The sequence below is a fragment of the Acanthochromis polyacanthus genome, chromosome 2 (genome assembly GCF_021347895.1).
Source record: "Acanthochromis polyacanthus isolate Apoly-LR-REF ecotype Palm Island chromosome 2, KAUST_Apoly_ChrSc, whole genome shotgun sequence".
Lineage (NCBI taxonomy): Eukaryota > Metazoa > Chordata > Actinopteri > Pomacentridae > Acanthochromis > Acanthochromis polyacanthus.
The window spans coordinates 32,054,926-32,075,677 of record NC_067114.1 but is presented as its reverse complement, the minus strand read 5'-3'; the positions used below and the strand labels follow the sequence as shown (position 1 = coordinate 32,075,677).

Sequence of the window (20,752 nt, the reverse complement as noted above, 5' to 3'; positions counted from 1 at the left end):
TGCACACCCCACTTTTCAGTTTTTTATTTGTTAAAAAAGTGTAAAATATCCAATAAATTTCATTCCACTTCACGATTGTGTCCCAATTGTTGTTGATTCTTGACAAAAAATTTAAATTTTATATCTTTATGTTTGAAGCCTGAAATGTGGCAAAAGGTTGAAAAGTTAAAGGGGGCGGAATACTTTCACAAGGCACTGTATAGCGATGAGCATCCTAGCCTGCTTTGAAACAGAAGTACTTGCTGGAAATCTATCAAGAGAGGAATTAAGATGGCAATTGAAGTCTCCTCCCACAATGGATTCATCCGAAGTCAGATCAGCAAAGTCTATGAAGGCCTTTGATAGGAAATCAGGAGAATAACCGGGAGGACAGTAAAGGTTCATAATAGTAATTGATCTACCAGCCAGAACTCCTTTAACAATAACATAGCGGCCATGATTGTCTTTAACACAGCTGAGAGGTTGAAAAGCAAGTTTTTTACTCACTAGGATTGCTACACCTCTACTGAAGGACGAGTAAGACATTGCAAAAACCTGTCCAACCCAGTTCTTCTGTAGTTTAACAATGTCTTCATCCTTTAAATGAGTTTCTTGAAGTAAGGCAATTGAGACCTTCTCTCTCCCAAGAAATGAATAAACTGACACTCTTTTAGCAGCTTTGCGAAGACCCCTCACATTCCAGGAACACAGTTTCACACTATTACGGTCAGCCATCACTAAAGAATTTTCAAAACCCAGACCTTTCAAGCACACAGTTGAGTCACAATAAGTAAATACAAAAGAGAAGTAGAAATACTGAAACACTTCCAATTGCAGCTTCCAAAACCTGAAACAACCATGCCTGAGCTAACTAAAATAGAACAGAACATATGAACCTCACAGTAATTATGAACAAAGTAACACTGACAAAGGGGTTTTTCCCTTAATTAACAGGGAATCAATCCAACAACTTCCATTCTCGGAGTTGCAACACACCAGCAATGCACAAATAAAGTAAAAAGAAATGTGGACAACGAGTGACCACGCCACTGGCTGAGAAACAAAAACTAAAACATGAGTTATTAAGTTAGCCGGCCATTATTAAATAATGAGCAAAAAGCAGTGCTGATGCCGACCAGGCCAAAAAACAAAACAAAACCAAGTAATACATTATCCTGAGAAAAATGCAAATGTTTAGGGAATGTCTGAGTTGAAAAAGTGTCAAAAGAAACAAATATATGTATATATATCAACCATCAAAGTGTAACTATGATCTAAAGCCAAAGTTCCAAAGCTAATTCAGCCGACACAAGCCGAAGAACGTCAGTCTTTACCTTACAGGTTTGTTTTCCTATTGAAGAGATGAAAATACTGAAGAGAGTTCTGGATGAGGTGATCAGGGTAAGGAGTCCACATCGCTGCCTTCGTGAGACACCTGTAAAGTGGCCGGGAAAAACATGGCATAGGGTATCCCACGCTCATGCAGTTGTTGTTTCACCACATCATATGCCTTCCTCTTCCTCATCACCGCCACGCTGAAGTCGTTGTAAAACGCGATCCTGGACCCTTTGTGCAGTAAGGTGCCATCCCGGACCGCCCGACGCGCTGCCTCCATGACTTTCTGTTTGTCTTTGAATGCGTGAAAACGCAGCAGAAGCGGTCAGGGAGCCTTGTTATGATCCGACTTGGGTGCAAGGGTTCGGTGTGCTCTCTCCAACTTTATACTCAAACTCGATGGTGAAGGCAAGTCCTTCTTCTCTTTGCTTTTTAAACTTTTCCCCATTTCATCAAAAGACTGTGGCCAGAAGTTCTCCAAGGACATAACCCTAAACGAGCCTGCCAGAATTACCAGCAGTTCACAGTCAAAATCTGGATAATTACAAAATTAGAGCCGAGTGGTACGGAGCTCTCACAGAAATGCTGCGTGAACGTCACCGCCATCACGTGACCCCCATTTCTACAACTCAAATTTTTCTCTGATAGAGTAATTGGAACAGATACTTCTTTGTCACAAAAAACATTGATGAAGTTTGGTTCTTTTATGATTTTATTATGGGCAGGGCAGCTCAAATGTAATTTCGTTGTATACTAAAGTGTGCAATGACAATAAATTCTCTGATTCTGATTCTGCGTTAACAGAAAAAGTGACCAAATCTGCTGGGTCAAAAATATACATATAGCAATGCTAATATTTGGATACATGTCCCTTGACCATTTTCACTTTAATTAGACACTTTTGGTAGCCATCCACAAGCTTCTGGTTTAATCTTTGACCGCTCCTCTTGACAGAATCGGTGCAGTTCAGTTAAATTTGTTGGCTTTCTGACATGGACTTGTTTCGTAGCATTGTTCACGTTTTCAATGGGGTTTAAATCAGGACTTTGGTAGGCCATTCTAAAACCTTAATTCTAGCCTGATTTAACCATTCCATTACCACTTTTGATGTGTGTTTGGGGTCACTGTCCTGTTGGAACACCCAACTGTGGCCAAGACCCAACCTTTGGGCTGATCATTTAGGTTATCTTGAAGAATTTGGAGGTAATCCTTCTTCATTATCCTATTTACTCTCTGTAAAGCACCAGTTCCATGGGCAGCAAAACAACTCCCCAGCATAATACTACCCACCATGCTTGACGGTAGGCATGTTGTTCTTGGGATCAAAAGCCTCACCTTTTCTCCTCCAAACATATTGCTGTGCATTGTGGCCAAACAGCTCGATTTTTGTTTCGTCTGACCACAGAACTTTCCTCCAGAAGGTCTTATCTTTAACCACGCCTGACGAACGTCAGCGGGGTTATACTGCATTTGCTTTGGTATCTGGCTGGCTGGCTGGTTGGCTGGGTAAGTATGTATGTGGGTGGGTATGTCCGGTCAGATATCTCTGCAAGTGCTGAAGTCAGGATAATCAAACTTGGCACTGAAAATCAGTCTAAGGTCCCCTGCTCAGTTGTGGAGTTACAGGTCAGCAGATCAAGTAGGAAGGGATATACAGAATCAGAATCAGAATTACTTTATTCATCCCCGAAGGGAAATTCAGTTGTCAGGGTTCTTATCTGTTTAATTTTGAATTGAATAGCCTGACTGCTGATGGCAAGAAAGATTTCCTAAATCTTTCGGTCTTGCAGTGCAGGGATAGAAGCCGTCCACTGATGTTTCGTTGTTCATTGAGGCAGATGTGAAGTGGATGATGTGGCCTCCATCTTGCTCAGTGCCCGTCTCTCCACCTCATCCTCCAATGTGTTCAATCTGATTCCAACCACAGAGCCAGCTTTTTTATTCAGTTTGTTCAGATGCCTTGCATCCTTCTGTTTTATACTGCCTCCCCAGCAGACTGCAGCATAAAACACAACACTTGCTACCACAGACTGATAAAACATCTGCAGCATCTTACTGCAGATGTCTAGTGATCGAAGTTTTCTGAGGCAATAAAGTCGGCTCTGGCCCTTTTTGTAGATGAAGTCTACGTTGGTAGACCAGTCCAACTTATTATCAAGGTGGACACCTAAATATTTATATGATGTCACCATCTCGATGTCCACGCCACAAGTGTTCACTGGCTGAAGAGGGGGTTTGGATCTGCCGAAATCTATGATCATTTCCTTTGTCTTTGAGGCGTTGAGTAGCAGGCAGTTTTTGTGACTCCAGTCACTGAAGGCACTTATCAGATCTCTGTATTCAGCTTCATGTCCATTTCTGATACATTCCACGATAGCAGTGTCATCAGAGTATTTCTGAATGTGGCAGGACTCAGTACTGTATTTGAAGTCAGATGTATACAGAGTGAACAGGAATGGAGCCAGGACTGTTCCTTTTGGAGCCCCAGTACTACTCATTAATGTCCCAGAAACACAGTTCCCCAGCCTGACAAACTACGGCCTTCCTGTCAGGTAATCTGTAATCCATGAAACACAGGAAGGATCCACTCCCATCTCTGTGAGCTTGTCTTTGAGGATGGTGGGTTGGATGGAGTTGAATGCATTTGAAAAATCAAAGAACATGATTCTCACATAAACTCCAGGTTCCTCCAGATGAGACAGGACACTGTGAAGCATGAAGAGGATGGCATCATCCACTCCAATGTGTTCTTTGTATGCAAACTGCAAGGAATCAAGTTTGTCTTTGACCTCAAGCTTCAGGAGACGTAAAACCAGCCGCTCCAGAGTTTTCATGATGTGTGAGGTCAGCGCAATAGGTCTGTAGTCATTTAGTTCAGCCGGACATTTGATTTTTGGTACTGGTACAATATGGGATGTTTTCCACAGAGCAGGCACCCGCCCCAGCTGTAGACTCAGGTTGAAGATCCTGTGGAGAGGTTGACACAGTTGTGCAGCACAGTCTTTAAGCAGTCTTGGACATACACCATCTGGGCCAGCTGCCTTCCCAGAGCAAAGTCTCTGAAGCTCCAACATCACCCCTGTCTCTGTGACAGAGACAGATACAGGTGCTGGAACGGAAGTGGCTGCAGCTGTGGAGACATGTGTAGGAGATGGAGGAGAAGAAGGAGGAGCTATAGTGGGGATTTCCATATTTTGAGGAGAAGGAGGAGGAGTAGCAGTGGAAGTAGGTGTGTCCACAGTGTCAAATCTGTTGAAGAACAAGTTGAGTTCATCAGCTCTTTCTACATCACCCACTATTGGCTGCCTCCTCTTTTTATTGTTGTGTCCAGAGATGGTATTGATTCCTCTCCACACATCACGGATGTTACTGTGTTGAAATATGTAGGATTATCAAAATTGATACAGAGTATCATGCATGGGCGTGGTTCTGCCCTCTACTCAGGGCTTGCCTAGTTGTCCATGTGATCAGCAGCAAACTTCAGTAGAGCCTTAAGGTGTCGCTTTTGGAGCAAGGACTTCCTTCTTGCACGGCAGGCTCTTAGTCCATGGCAATGCAAAACGCGCTTGACCATGGACACTGACACCTGTGTTCCAGCAGCTTCTAATTCATGGCAGATCTGCTTTTTGGTGGTTCTCGGTTGACTCTTAACCCTTTGCGCTTCAGTGCGCTTCAGTGTCCCGCCGGCGGTACACCTACTAATTTGCATAGGAATTTCAAGAATGTCCGACGGCTGCAACCGCGATTATACAAACACTATACGCCGATGGAAAGCTTAGATTCTCATGAATCCGCCGGTATAAACCACTTTCAGATGCGATTACCACAGGTAGTGTCTACAGATACGGACCCGTACCCGTAGCCTGTGGCCTACGGATACGGCACTTTCCCTTACTATAAATATTAATGAGACCTACATGAATATTAATGAGCCGGCTGATGAATGCGCTTTGTGATTGGCTGGTAATCCGACGAACATAAATATTAATGAACCGGCTTGGTAATCCGAGTGATGAAGGCGCTTCCGTGATTCGAGGTGAATCTGCGTGCCGAGCCTGTCATGTCAGTCATCTGCTGTTCTCTTTTCTATCATGCATAATGTCTTATAAATATCATTATCTGACTTTTTCACCGACAGCGATTTGGGGGTTGAAATCAGCACTACTATAAAAATAGCAAAAAATTTTATTCACGTGACCCTGTTCTAATAAAGCACAAACAGCAAACAAAACAAATGGCGGAACTAACAGCCAGCAAACTACAAGTATTTTTTACCTTCAAAAGTAGCGACAGACTATTACATATTAACAACCTAAACAAAACCCTGACGTATTTTCTGCGTCTGTCAACACAGACACTGCACGTCAGTCACTTTAATGTTAGCGGACTCTGTTGAATGGCTAAGTTACATAACCACAAACAAATCTCACAATATCACAGTAAATCGAGTTTGTGGGTTTTTTTTAATTCATGCCGAATTAAAGAGCTGCTCCTCACCATTCACGAGTGTTTGTTTCATATTCGACATCCTTAACTTTATCTTGTAAATTAGCGTCCGAAATTAAATGGGAACATTTGCAATGGAGTTCGTCAGCCGCTTCCACCACTGAACGCGGTAAACTACTTAATAGGAACTGGACTTCAAACAATTTATACACGGCGTCTAAAAGCGTAAAAACTGCAATGTCTAAAGTGTGAGAGGAGACGGTGTATTTTTGGTTAAATTATACAATGTTCGCCATCAAAGTCATTCATATAAACTGCCTGTAATGTGCAGCAAATAGTAGTTAACCGGCGCCAGCTCTTCAGTGACCTTAACGGGTCCGTACCTCTAGTACAGATGCTACGGGTACGGATCCGTACCTCTAGCACAGATGCTACGGGTACGGGTCCGTACCTGTAGCATCAACCATTACCACAGTGGGTGAGAAAAACACATTTGTCCGACAAAAACGAATATTCATCCATCCGTTCTCTATACACGGCTTCAACGCACACAGCGCGACTCACATTTCCGGGTTCATTATTACACACAGAAAAAAATATTCCACAGAAAACGGCTATAATCCAACCTTTTACATCCAGACAACACAAGCCAGTAAACTATTTTGTCCAAAACATGTCCTGAAGTTGGTATAAAATCCACGAATCGGTCGTTTTCAAGGAAATGCACCTCGCAATGCGCGTCCAATATTCCCCGTATTTTTCGTAATTTTTTTAATTTAAAAATAGAATATTAGCGATTTTTTGTACTGAAAACGGCTGGAATTGACTGCAGCTTAAAGGGTTAACCCTCCTGACCAATTTTCTCTCAGCAGCAGGTGGTAGCTTGCATTTTCTTCCTGGTCGTGGCAGTGACAAAACAGTGCCATGCACTTTATACAAATTGTTTGCACTGTTGCTCTTGGGACCTGCAGCTGCTTTGAAATGGCTCCAAGTGACTTTCCTGACTTGTTCAAGTCAATGATTCGCTTTTTCAGATCCGTGCTGAGCTTCTTTGACTTTCCCATTGTGGGCATTTGTATCCACTGAGCCCCATTTAAATGGCCTCAGAGAAGTAACCAGCTGTAGTCACTCATAATCACTCACAAGAAGTTAAGAGGCAATGCTATGAAGCTCATTTCATTGACACAACTTTCTAAGTCACCAAAATTGCTAATGCACGTTGCTGTATGTATATTTTTGATCCAGCAGATTTGGTCACTTTTTCTGTTAACCCATAATAAAGTCATAAAAGAACCAAACTTCATGAATGTTTTTTGCGACAAAGAAGTATCTGTTCCAATCACTCTATCAGAGAAAAAACAGAGTTGTAGAAATAACTGGAAACTCAAAAGAGCCATGACATTATGTTCTTTTAACCTTGCCAGCAAGCTGATTTCTCGCGATATTTGTGAGTTCACAAATCTCTCAAGAAAGCATCTTGTACCGCTCCCGCTTTCACTGTTCGGACAGAGCCAAGTTGGCACGGGCCAATCACGCAGCAGTATTTGTGTGTGGGGCGGGATATCCAGGTGTGAAGACGACAGCACTCTAGATGACACCAAGCGCCAGTAGATCAAAACAAACATGGCAACGGAGGACAACGATCGTGTAGATGCTGCTATTAAGTCAGTTTTAGCCGAATCTCGTATCGCTTCTTTGAAGGAAGAACAACGAGAGGCACTTTGCGCATTTCTGGATGGTAAAGATGTTTGTGCTGTTTTACCAACGGGTTTTGGTAAGAGTTTAATCTACGAATTGGCTCCGCTCGTTGTGAAGATCCCGCGATTGGCTAAAAACAAACCTGTCAGAGGCGGGACATACTGTTGCATTGTCCAATCCGTGCCTCTTTCCTCCGAACGGATTTACATGGAGCGGTCCCAGATTGATATTGTGGAGTACTATCAAGTACTACACAATTATTAATATGGCTATTGCCAGGTTAATGTTCTTTACAAGTGAATGTAAACTTTTGACCACGACTGTAGCCAGCATTTTAGTGAAATAAGTCAATGTCTCCTTAGCCGAGTCAGCACACATACTGTACATAAAAAGGGCTTTACCGCTCTCTTTAAATCAGATTTACACAGGACTGAAACGAACCCACATCAGACCTCAGGTATATGTTATGACATACAGCTGCAGCAATGTTATTTCTGTGGTGAGCTTACCGAGATGACTCTGTAGCCCCAGCCTGTCAGTGCGAGCACCTGTTGGAAGAACACCTCAGCCGTCCCGCTGACCGGAGGAAGAAAGATGATGGGACATCTGATGCTCTTTGGGCCAGCATCATATAACGACCACACCTTACTGTCATCATCATCAACAATAATCTAGGGGAGACAGAAACACACTAATGTGACGAACATAGATCCTGTGACCTCATTATATTAATGTCTTTTCAAAAATTAGTTTTGAAGAGCTGCAGCCTAACCCAGCTTACTTGGGGCGATGGCAAGGGACATCCTGGAAAGGTCATCAGTTTATCACAAGGCTACATATTCACACTCACAGACAATTTACAATCACCAATTAACCTCAGCATGTTTTTGGACTGAGGAAGCCAGAGTACCTGGAGAAAACCCACACAGGTACAGGCAGAACATGCAAACTCCATCCAGAAAGATCCCAGACTCAGGCCGGGACGCGAACCAGGGATCTTCTAGTTGCAAGGTAATGCTGCAAACCACCAAGTCACTGTGGAGCCCAGAAATGTCAAAATCCATGTAGAACCACACTAATTTACTGTAGGAGCCAATTAGTATGCTATATAATAAATAGGAACCAATCTTTGTCCGGCCAGGTCTTATGCCAGGAAAGAAAAACAGTTTTGACTGCTGAAGAAGCTGCTGAAAAAGCCAGTAATGATAAATTGTTTGTTTTAGATAAACTGTTGAACTACAATTGTTTGGAGCCGGTGCGGACCGCAATAGCTTAGCTAGTGTAGCATCTGTTAGCCGCATGTCGTCGTTTCGCCGCTGGTTGTCTATGTGGTGTCCATCAAACGATGTGGGCTTTATTGATAATTGGAGCTCTTTTTGGGGAAAACTTGGTCTGATTAGGAGAGACGGCATCCATCCCACTTTGGCTGGTGCAGCTCTCATTTCTAGGAATATGGCTGATGTTATTAGTACTCCTAAAGCATGACAACCCAGAGTTAAGACCAGGATGCAGAGTTGTAGTCTTACACACCTCTCTGCAGTTTCCTCACAGCTGTCACCCTCCAGTAATTCAGTTTACTTTATTGAGACTGTCTGTCCCCCGACCACCAAAATTCAATAAATTAAACAAATCAAAAATATACAAAAGAAATAGTAACCACAAAAATTTAATAAAAATTAATACCACTATTTCAACAGAGCAAAGAGACAGGAAAATTAAATGTGGTCTGTTAAATATTAGATCTCTCTCGTCTAAATCTCTGCTAGTAAATGAGTTGATAACTGATCACCAGATTGATTTGTTCTGTTTGACTGAAACCTGGTTGCAGCAGGAAGAATTTGTTAGCCTAAACGAATCAACTCCCCCTTGTCATATTAACTGTCATATTCCTCGAATCACAGGCCGAGGAGGAGGAGTAGCAGCAATCTACCATTCTAGTTTAAAATTGAACCAGAGGCCTAAACCTGATTACAGCTCATTTGAAAATCTCACTCTTAGTCTCTCTCATCCAAATTTGAAAGCTCAGAAACCAGTTTTATTTGTTGTTATATATCGTCCTCCTGCTCCTTATTCTGAGTTTTTATCTCAATTCTCAGACTTTTTATCTGAATTAGTGCTCATTTCAGACAAAGTTATAATTGTGGGTGACTTTAACATTCATGTTGACATAGACAGCGACAGCCTTACAAGAGCTTTTAATTCATTATTAGACTCAATTGGGTTTTCTCAACATGTAAATAAACCAACTCATAGTTTTAATCACACTCTTGACCTTGTCCTGACTTATGGCATAGAAATTTAAGAGTTAACAGTATTTCCCCAGAACCCTCTTCTTTCTGACCATTTTATGATAACGTTTCAATTTAAAGTAAAGGATTGTTTAGCAGCTGAGAACAAATATCATTACAGTAGGTGTTTGTCTGACAATTCAGTATCTAAATTTAAGGAAATAATACCCTCACTGTTTACTTCAGCAACATCTACTGATAAATCAGAAGGCAAATATTATTTTACCCCCACAGAAGTGGATTATTATGTTAATAATGCTTCAGCCTCACTGCGTACAACTCTTGATGGTGTTGCACCTGTAAAAAAGAAAGTTATATCCCAGAGAAGACTTGCCCCTTGGTATAATTCCCAGCTGCGGACTTTAAAGCAGGCATCCCGAAAGCTGGAAAGAAAGTGGTATTCCACTAATTCAGAGGTAGTGTATGTGGCTTGGAAAAATAGTCTAGTAATCTATAAAAAAGCTCTTCGTAATGCCAGGACAACTTATTATTCATCTTTAATAGATGAGAACAAGAACAACCTTAGGTTTCTCTTTAGCACTGTAGCCAGGCTGACAAAGAGTCAGAGCTCTGTTGAACCTTGTATTCCTTTAGCTTTAACCAGTAACGACTTCATGAGCTTCTTTACACATAAAATAGTTCTGATTAGAGATAAAACTAATCTGGCCCTTCCTACAAATGTCACAGATGCTTTTGAATTGGCTGTTAGACCTGATGAATCTTTAGAATTCTTCACTCCTATATGTCTCTCTGAACTAATTTCAACAGTTTCTACATCCAAACCATCAACATGTCTTTTAGATCCTATCCCAACTAGACTCTTCAAGGAGATTTTACCTTTAATTAATTCTTCAATGTTAGATCTGATTAATCTCTCTCTAGTAACAGGCTATGTACCACAGGCTTTTAAGGTTGCCGTCATCAAACCTTTGCTTAAAAAGCCCACTTTAGATCCAGATGTGTTAGCTAACTATAGACCGATATCCAACCTACCATTTCTCTCTAAAATTCTGGAAAGAACAGTTGCAAATCAATTATGTGAACACTTACAAAGGAATAATTTGTTTGAAATGTTTCAGTCAGGCTTCAGAGTGCATCACAGCACAGAAACAGCGCTAGTGAAAGTTACTGATGACCTTCTCATAGCATCAGATAATGGACTAGTCTCTATACTTGTTTTGTTAGATCTTAGTGCAGCGTTTGACACAATCGACCACAAAATTTTATTACAGGGTCTAGAACATTCAATTGGCATTAAAGGGACAGCACTGGACTGGTTTAAATCCTACTTATCAGATAGGTTCCAGTTTGTGCATGTCAACAATAACTCTTCTGAGCATACTAAAGTTAATCATGGAGTTCCTCAGGGTTCTGTCTTGGGACCGATACTTTTCACATTATACATGCTTCCTTTAGGCAATATTACTAGGAAGCATTGTATTAACTTCCATTGTTATGCAGATGACACTCAATTGTATTTATCTATGAAGCCAGATGAAACTGATCAGTTAGCTAGACTGCAAGATTGTCTTAAGGACATTAAAACCTGGATGACTTTTAACTTCCTACTGCTAAATTCAGACAAAACTGAAGTCACTGTATTTGGCCCCAAACATCTTAGAAACTCGCTTTCAAAGCAAATAGTTACTCTGGATGGCATCACATTGGCCTCCAGTACTACTGTGAGGAATCTTGGAGTTATTTTTGACCAGGACATGTCCTTTAACTCACACATAAAGCAAGTCTGTAGGACTTCCTTTTTTCACCTGCATAATATTGTAAAAATCAGGAACATTCTGTCTCAGAGTGATGCAGAAAAATTAGTTCATGCTTTTGTTACTTCCAGGCTTGACTATTGCAATTCCTTATTATCGGGTTGTCCAAATAGCTCTCTTAAACATCTACAGTTGATCCAAAACGCTGCTGCGAGAGTACTGACAGGAGTTAGCAAAAGAGATCATATTTCCCCTATACTTGCTTCTCTTCACTGGCTTCCTGTTAAATCCAGAATAGAATTTAAAATCCTTCTTCTGACATATAAAGCTCTTAATAACCAATCTCCATCATATCTTAAAGATCTGATAGTACCTTATTATCCTAGTAGAACTCTTCGCTCTCAAGCTGCAGGCTTACTTGTTGTTCCTAGAATTTCTAAAAGTAGAATGGGAGGCAGAGCCTTCAGTTATCAGGCGCCTCTCCTGTGGAACCTGCTCCCAGTTTGGGTTCGGGAGGCAGACACCCTCTCTATTTTTAAGACCAGGCTTAAAACGTTCCTTTTTGACAAATCTTATAGTTGGGGCTGACTGGGTGACCCACAGGGGTTCGGCTTGTGTCTTCATTTGCACAGCTGACTCCCTCTTGGACGTCCCTTCGTTCTGCCCCTAGTCATGCTGCTATAGGCCTAGGCTGCTGGGGGACTTGTCTTGACGCACTGAGCCCTTCTCTATCTACCTTTACATTTAATATGTATACCGTTATTGCAGTACATTCACTCTGTTTCCCCCTGTGCTATTTCTCCGAGTGTCCCTGGTCCCAGAGCTGGATGCTTCAGATCTGCGGTCGATGTTCTACCAGCTGGTCCCGTCTCCATCATGTCCACTGTGGGATGCTGCTGCTGACCTTCCTCCAGCCCTCTGCTTCCAACTCCCTTTTTCCACCAGTCAACTCTGCATTGCCTTCAATATACTGTTATGCTAACTTACATACTGTTTGAATTTTACTGCTAGCTATATATGGAGTATGTTTAATGTCAGAGCCGTACATCATAAGAGTAAATTATGAGTCAGTTTTCAATGTTAGCTTATACTTTGTCTGTGTCACATATCCTGTCATGCATGTATCCAAATGTGTGTTGTGTTTTCCTTGCTTTCCCACCCCTCCCTCTTCTCCCATCCCTCCCCCTTGCCCTCTTCTGTCCTTCTCAACCCGACCAGCCAGCAGGCAGATGGGTCCCCCCTATATAGAGCCGGGTTCTGCTCGAGGTTTCTTCCCTGTTAAAAGGGTGTTTTTCCTTGCCACTGTCGCCTTTGGGCTTGCTCTGGGGGTCAGGCATATGGGTTTTGTAAAGCGTCTTGAGACGATTTGACTGTAATTGACGCTATATAAATAAAATTGAATTGAACTGAATTGGAGCAATAAAGCCCAGATTATTGGAACACAAGCATTTGTCTTCGGTTCTCTTCGTCAGATGTAGTAAAGTTTGTCAGCATGCCAACTTTTAAAGTCCTGGTGAAGCACCTCAGGGGCTTCAAGCATTGGCTTCGCCTCTACATTTATTTTAGAGATCAAACAATTTGTCTACATAAACACCCACAGACAATGTACCATTCATTATCAGTGCCTTGTTTAAGTTTTTATTTTAAAATAAAAAATTTAAAAAGTTCTATGGTCCCAGCCTGCAACATCTACTGCATTTTACTATGCAGGGCTTCAGACGAATGGCACACATGGTATTAGTTAACCAGTTCCTCCAGGATTTCGAGGGCATTTTTTGTGATTGTTGCGGCCGAAAATGCCTGTATTCGCGGCAGCTTTTCTAAAAAATTGCGATAAAAGTTGCAATGTTTTCAGCTTATTTGTTGTGATGAAATTGCAGGAGACAGTGACAATTGCTAAAAAGCTGCATTTTTTTTTTCCAGCTTGTAGAACATGTTTAAAGATTGTAATTGACAATATTTATTCTGAAATTATTTATTTACCTTTCCAACCCATTTCCACAAGCTGGCACACCATGGTGGGAAATTAGCAGCAGCCAGATACTGGTTTAACATTAAGTGGTTGGTGGACTTGTGGCAAAAAATGATAATTTACTATTGAAGGAATCATATTTGGACATATCTGTCAGTGGCCTAAAAAGTTAATTTTACTTCCTGGCACGCATGTGTTCACACACACGCTCACAGCTTGTCATGTCAATTAACAAGAACAGGACTGAGAGAGCGCAGTTCTCCACCAAGACTGTTCATTACCTGATGCAGGAGTGTGTATTATGCATGTGTACATAACGAATCGCGCGACCTAAACATGTAGCGGGCAATGGGAATTGATGGGACTCAGAAACACCCCCACAATTTAATCAACTGTTTCTTGTGGGTCATTCCATACCAAATAGACAAAAATCCAGAAAAGTGGTTGCACCCACCACCTCAAAATTGCTTCATATTTTTTTTCTACCATTCTTTGGTACATTTCATTGGGAAAGCCAAAATTTTGAGGTCCTAAGCCCAATCCTCATGGTTCTACAGGCCCACAAAGGGGCAAGGGTCATGTTTTTAAGTTTCCATCTGTATTTTTTTTCAGTTTTCACAACTTTATATGTCAGGAACCTCTCAAGATATCTGCTTGAAATTTTCAGGACTAAAAATATGTATATAGTACATAATATCTTGAGCGTCAAACAAGGTATATGTCTCATATATTTTGTATACCAGACCTCTCAATATGTGAAAAAATTATTCAGACAAGCTTTTCATATAGGCATTTCCTGGTCAAGAGAGATCATTTAGTCCTCAAAAATGATTCAGTTTGGTAGGATACAACATAAAGTAAGTATCAAAGCATGACTAGTACTGAAAATGTTATTCACAACCTTGCAATAATGTCTTAAACATTGGTCGTTAGCAAAAAATGACTATTTTTCAACTAAAATTTCAGATTGTGGACAAGGTTGTACAAGTGCCATACTTAGCAAAATTTTTAATCTTTATCTTAACTTTTTTTAAAAATTACAAAAGAACTTTGGTTCTGCTTGTCAACGTCTTGAAAATGAGGCACAAAGTGTACAGGGGTAGATGTTTTTGACTAGCTGGTGGTTTCTTACAAATTACAACCTAAACACAAACTAGACAATCAAATGTCACTCAATTAAACATATTAGAGACATGGAAATTATTTAGACAACATTTTTTGACTTTGATCTCCACAAGTAATCAATCTCTTCAAAATGCTTGCATCAGGAAACCCATAACGCCTCCCTAAACCAACTGCATCAGGCACTGGGACAACACAGGATATATTCTTTGGGCACCCAGCACTCATCCGTATGTTTTGGCCAGTAAAAGGACTTGGCTGGTCCATGCGGGTGCATAAATTGTACTTCAAAATCATCATGCTCTGAGGAATGTGACTTGACATTGCCAAGTCACCACTGGTCATCATATAGACATGCTACGTACTGCCCAGTGGATATGTCCTCTGACTCAGCTGTGGATTCTGTAGTGTCACCTTGTTCACTAACTAAAACATAAAAACATATATGATTTGTTCACTATGTTTCCAGCACCACCTGAAAGAGAAAAACGTCCTTATTGGTATAAGCTCTGGAGAATGAATACAGCAAGAACCAAAGTTCATTTTAGGTTTTTCTACAAGGTTTCATGTGTATCTTCAAACCTACAAAATTTCAAAAATGTGCCACCTTGTCCACATGGAGTAATTTCAGCCTAAATATGGTAAATATGGTGAATTTTGGCAAACGACCTGTGATTGACAGCTTCCCTAGCCCTCCCTAGGCACATTCAGTGTCCCATAAATGTATCAAAAAATTGCTTATGACCCAGACAACAAAATCTGACCTATCCTGACCCAGCAGAGTAATGTTAAGTACCTAATAAATGCATTTCATTTTGGAGCTTATTGTAATCTTATGCACTTTTTAAATGGTTGTGCCTCAACAGATTTTCATCATAACACTTGTCTGACCACTTTATTTTATGTATCTACATACATTTAACAGAACTTGAAAATTTGAAGAAGATATATTGAGTACTTCCTGAGTTATTAGGGTTTGAAATCATCAAAAAATGACAGACGGATTTTAAAAGTTAAGGACCCTCCTCCTTCAACAGGCTGTAAAATGAAAACCAGTGGGCCTGTGAGGCTGTAACTTTGTGTTTCTCAATCATTTTTACCCTTCTGCAGAATAACAAAAAACGAAGACAATCTGAGATGGTGGTGCAACCATCTTTTGTCTATGTGATATGGAATGACCCTTGTGTCATTTCCAATGTGTCCATAGTGGTGGATTTGCAGTAGGATCCCAATGATTTGATTGTCAGCAGGCTGCTGAGGTAGCGTTTGTTTGTTGTCATGGTTACCATGCTGCTATCAGACTCCATGCTGCTACCTCAATGGAAGATCCTTAACAAATCTGTGGATCCAAACTTTAAGCCGTATCACTGCCGAAGTCTAATCACTTGGTCCTTGTGTCATTTCTGACCGACCCTGAAAATTTCATTCAAATCCCTGAGTCTGTTTTTGAGTAATGTTGGTAACAGAGGAAGGATTCACACACGCTGATCGTCACATAACTCCGCCGTGTTCCTTGGTGGAATAACTTATCTAATTTATCTCATTCTTTCAGTGCTCTAACGGATCTGGATGCAACAGTTTCCCTCATGGTGATTTGTCTGGTCTGTTGTCCGCTCATTTCAGCTGTCCTTATATGTTTCGTGTTTAAAAAAAAGTGTATCAATCGATGATATTTTTTTGTTGTTGTTTTTTGTATTCCACCACAATATTGCACGGTTGCAAAACAGTATAGCTCCACTTTTGTGAAGAACATCAGTGAAAAAATTGTTTATCACGGTCTTCAGCAGTAATTTTTGTTGGTAAATGAGAGACATTAGTATCGCACATGTCTGCATCTTCAAACCAGAAATAAGGAAGTCGGTGACATACATGCATTACGTTGCGCTGGGAGCTGCTATGATTGGTAGAACTCACGAGAGGCGGGAGGCCAAAATTGCGGGAAAGAGAATGGCTGTGATTATTCACAGTGTTATCAGTAAGACAAAGAATTTGCTTAAGCTCTTCTGATTTGCCTCCATTAAAAAACATTCTAGACAAAGAATGACAAATTGTGGCAAGCTCCAAGTCATGTGATGGTAATCAGTTAGTGTGAACCACTAACCCAGGAAGTCCTGCACGCATTGTATCAATGTGGGTGTAGGCATGTGATGGATGGCTGACTGACCCAAATATACTGTCTGATAAACATCAGTGTTGGACAAAATATTACAATGTTAAAAAGTCTCATGTGGACTAACAACTGAAGAGAGTCAGTAGCTCACAAAAGTCAAGACTTAATCTTATTATTTAGTGACACAGTGATGGGCTACTTATTGAGTGCTTAATGGGATGTTAATGTATATTAAAAACCCAGAGGTAGAAAGTACACAAATGTGGACAAGAGCACTGATGCCACCAGGAGGTACCTCATAAGTTATGAGGAAGCTTTGTGATAAAGAAATGGTGATCACAAATTTGGAGTTCAGCTCTAACAGGAGATAAAATTAATTGAGATAATAGACTGATTATATTTATACATTATACTGCATTCAGGACATCAGCAGCAGATGTAGTTTCCTGAAATCAAGAATTTTGAAATTTTCATTTCTTGGAAAATCCTAGGGCTGCACAGTGAAGTAGTGGTTAGCACTTTCGCCTTGCAGCAAGAAGATCCCTGGTTCAAATCCCGGCCTGGGGTCTTTCTGCATGGAGTTTGCATGTTCTCCCTGCGCATGCATGGGTTTTCTCCGGGCACTCCGGTTTCCTCCCACAGTCCAAAAAAGGTTAATTGATTACTCTACATTGCCCGTAGGTGTGAATGTGAGTGTGATTGTTTGCCTATATATGTAGCCCTACGACAGACTGACGGCCTGTACAGGGTCCCCTGCCTTCACCCGAGTCAGCTGGGATGGGCTCCAGTGACCCCAGTGAGGATAAAGCGGTGTTTAGAGAATGGATGGATGGATGGAAAATCCTAGCAGCAGGATCCCGTTTTCATTTATTAGGACACGTGTGTTTGCACATAACAAAACAAAGCCTCCATCTCCAAACCTCATTAAACTGCTGTTGTGCTGAAATGTAGTCTGACCATAAATTTCTTAAAATATTCTTCTAATATACAGACCAACTTCCATTAAACTTTTTTGACTAAACGTCCATAGAAACTACTGCTGCTCCTGGCAGGACATACGGATTCCCTGCTGCTGCATACAGTAAAGACCTCCAGCCTGTCCAGACACTCCATAGATGACGAGAGAGTCAACAGTAGCTTTCGGAAAGTCTATAAAACATTACCACTTAATCTAAAAAAGATGACAGGATAGTACCTGAAACTGCCTTAAATGTAACTATATGACAAATTCTCAACAAATGACAAATTCAAAGTAGGCCTGATGTAGGGTGATATATTTTTTGAAGATTTACAGAAAAGTTCCTCTTCTAGGAAATTAAGTGCACTTCTGCTGATAAAGAACAGTGTATCTATTTGTTAGTGCTAATAAGTTCAATACTACATATATAGAACAGAATAGAACTTGATTAAACCTTGACAGGAAAATACTTGTAACAGCAGCATGGTTGCCCGCAGACAACCCACAACCCCAACAGAACATCAACACTAATAGTCACCAGTATGATCACATACATAGCAGATAAGTTACAAAAATGCTAAAAGATAAAACCATAGACACAGCATGTATAACTCATAAGTTAAAATATTAATGTTAATTACTGTGAATTGAAAAGCCTGATTTATTGAGCACACATTATGTCATATTTTAAAATTAGTGGAATCTTTAAAGTGTCATTACACTATAACACCTTGACACAATTTATATTATCTTTGTGCCACAACAGACTTGGTCAAGTCATATAAAAATAAAAGACAGCAAGTACATAATGTCATTCAGATATGCTATTAAAGACACTCTGTAGTAAAAATTAAGTTTTTGACCTTGCCAACATGTCCACGTGGTGTACTTTATGTGCTAGAAAACACGTCACAATCAAAAATAAGCAGTCAGGGCAAAAGCTGAGATTTCCCACATTGAATTTGTAGTGTAGCAATGTTTGTTTCAAGAAGATTTTTTTCCTCTTCTGTGTTTAATTATGACACATCATATTTCTACATGTTCATAAGACTGTTATGTTCACATGTTGTGTTCATTTCACTTGTTCTGTTAAAAGCCATGAACTTTGTCATGGACCTTTTTCACGGCAACCTTAACCAACAGCATGTGCAATCACAGGCATAATTAACAGCATTCAAACGCAAGCATCCCATTCAGACTGGGACCCTGGTGTTGTCATGGCTTGCTTCCATTCTCCAGAGATACTATATCTTTTACTATAGCTATTGCTATCTCAGTTTGCAGTGTTTATTCTAACTACATGCTGTAGAAAAGGTCTCTTAGCGTGTACATGATGAGATACTTACTCTTTTCAGGGGCACTGTGCTTCTGAACCAGTTATAATCAGGAGACACTTTAATTTCATCCATCTGCAAATACAGTCAAACACATACAGTCAAACAAATAAAAAGTGCTCAGTGATCAGTAACGGTGACGGAGAGTGAAACTCACCGTGGCTCTATGTTGCTAGCTCAAATGCTAACTGATGGAAAGCATCTGGTACCGACAGCAGATGATCACAACGCGTGTCCGTCCGGTCAGAACTCACCACAGATGTTCAACGAGTCCTAACACGGTCTTTATTAGCTGCTTGTAAATGTTAGTCACTGTGTCTAGGGCCCTCTATCCATGCCAGGGGAGCATTTTCTCCAGCTGGTGCCTGGTCATATGACTTCTGTTACATTCACTTCCGTAAAGCTTATTCCCCGCCCGCGCCCACGCACGCGCGTACACACACACACACACTCACACTCACACACACACACACACACACACACACACACACACACACACACACACACACACACACACACACACACACACACACACACACCACCTGTTTTTTCTTCGTCGTCTTTTGCTTTACTGGAGGATGCATCTAGCGTTTAAAGTGCATTACCGCCACCTACTGTGCTGAAAAGGGCAGTGCTCACCTTCCACACCAGACTGAAACTATGAAACTATGGGCAGAAATTTGTGCCCCCAGAAACTGAATCTGAATGATTTGTACTTGAATTTGCACAATAATTGAAAAAACAATTGGAAAAACATTTTGAAAAAAAATCTGTATAAATATGAATTTAAACAGCCCTCCAAAAAACCTGAATGTAATAGTTTGAAATAAAATTATTTTGCTCTGAAAATCTTACCAGATGTAGTTTAACAGGTGTAAGCCTGCTAAGGTTCCACCACAGGAATTCCACGTTTATTTTAAAAAACAACGAAGCAGGATCCTTCCTTTTGTCAAGGCCTCCGCTGCTCTCCAGATGGAAGACGTGGACCCCCGGTCGACGTCCGGTCGACACGGCATCATTCCTGGCCGCTGCCGCCATAGATATGAATCAGATATGAATCTTCGAGGGGCTGCACATTGGAGTAGTGGTTAGCACTTTTGCCTTGCAGCAAGAAGATCCCTGGTTTAAATCCCAGGGTGGGCCTGGGATCTTTCTGCATGGAGTTTGCATGTTCTCCCTGAGCAATGTTTTTATATTTCATCTTAAGCTGCTGCCACGTGCGCTTCTCCCCTGCAGGATTTCACCTAAATTAAATAACTTAATAGGCTACCATCCAGACAGTTTTTCCCTGTAATATTATTACGATTACAAAAGACTACATTTGAACTTACGCATTGACCCGGGCAGCAATGTTCTCCACGTCGTCTCCCTCTCTTTTGCAGCTGCAGCGGGGTTGCACTTATTTCTAAAAGCGTGTTCAAACTCGCCATATGAGCGTGTTAAAATTTCCAGTTCAAAAACGCAAACTTTTGCTTCCCTGTTGCCATGGTGACTCGTTGAATCGGGGCTCCATTGATGCTGTCTTTTCAGAGTTGTGGTGCACGCGCTTAACTCCGAGTGAAACTACTGCGAGTTGATTTAACCAACTCAAATCAGCCGTTGTGAAACCGAAAATTCAGAGTTTCTCTCAGTTTATCTCAGAGTAGATCAACTCAGAGTTGAGGATTAAACTCAGAGTTTGTTAAACCTGCTTCGTGAAACAGGCCCCAGGTGAACTTAAAAAAAAACCACACGTGGGCGCCCGTATAGCTCAACGGGTTAAGCGGGCGACCCATGTACAGGACCTGGTCTCGAT

General features: G+C 41.0%; 1 protein-coding gene across 4 annotated transcripts in view; it reads right to left on the bottom strand.

The window, feature by feature from the left end:
• spg21 (SPG21 abhydrolase domain containing, maspardin) overlaps positions 1 to 19,386 on the bottom strand; it is a 123,368-nt gene extending 103,982 nt beyond the window's left edge. For 2 of the 4 annotated variants that reach the window (XR_007939199.1, XR_007939200.1), the window contains exons 1-3: positions 19,115 to 19,386; positions 18,970 to 19,032; positions 7,968 to 8,129 (exon numbers count right to left, since the gene is read on the bottom strand). Coding sequence is in view for 2 of the 4 variants with exons in the window: in XM_051942695.1 (XP_051798655.1) it covers positions 7,968 to 8,129; positions 18,970 to 19,032 (225 nt within the window). In the remaining 2 variants the exon portion in view is untranslated. The remainder of the gene's footprint in view (positions 1 to 7,967; positions 8,130 to 18,969; positions 19,033 to 19,114) is intronic. The other 2 variants (XM_051942695.1, XM_051942706.1) reach the window with 2 other exon arrangements.
• Between the last annotated feature and the right edge of the window lie 1,366 nt (positions 19,387 to 20,752).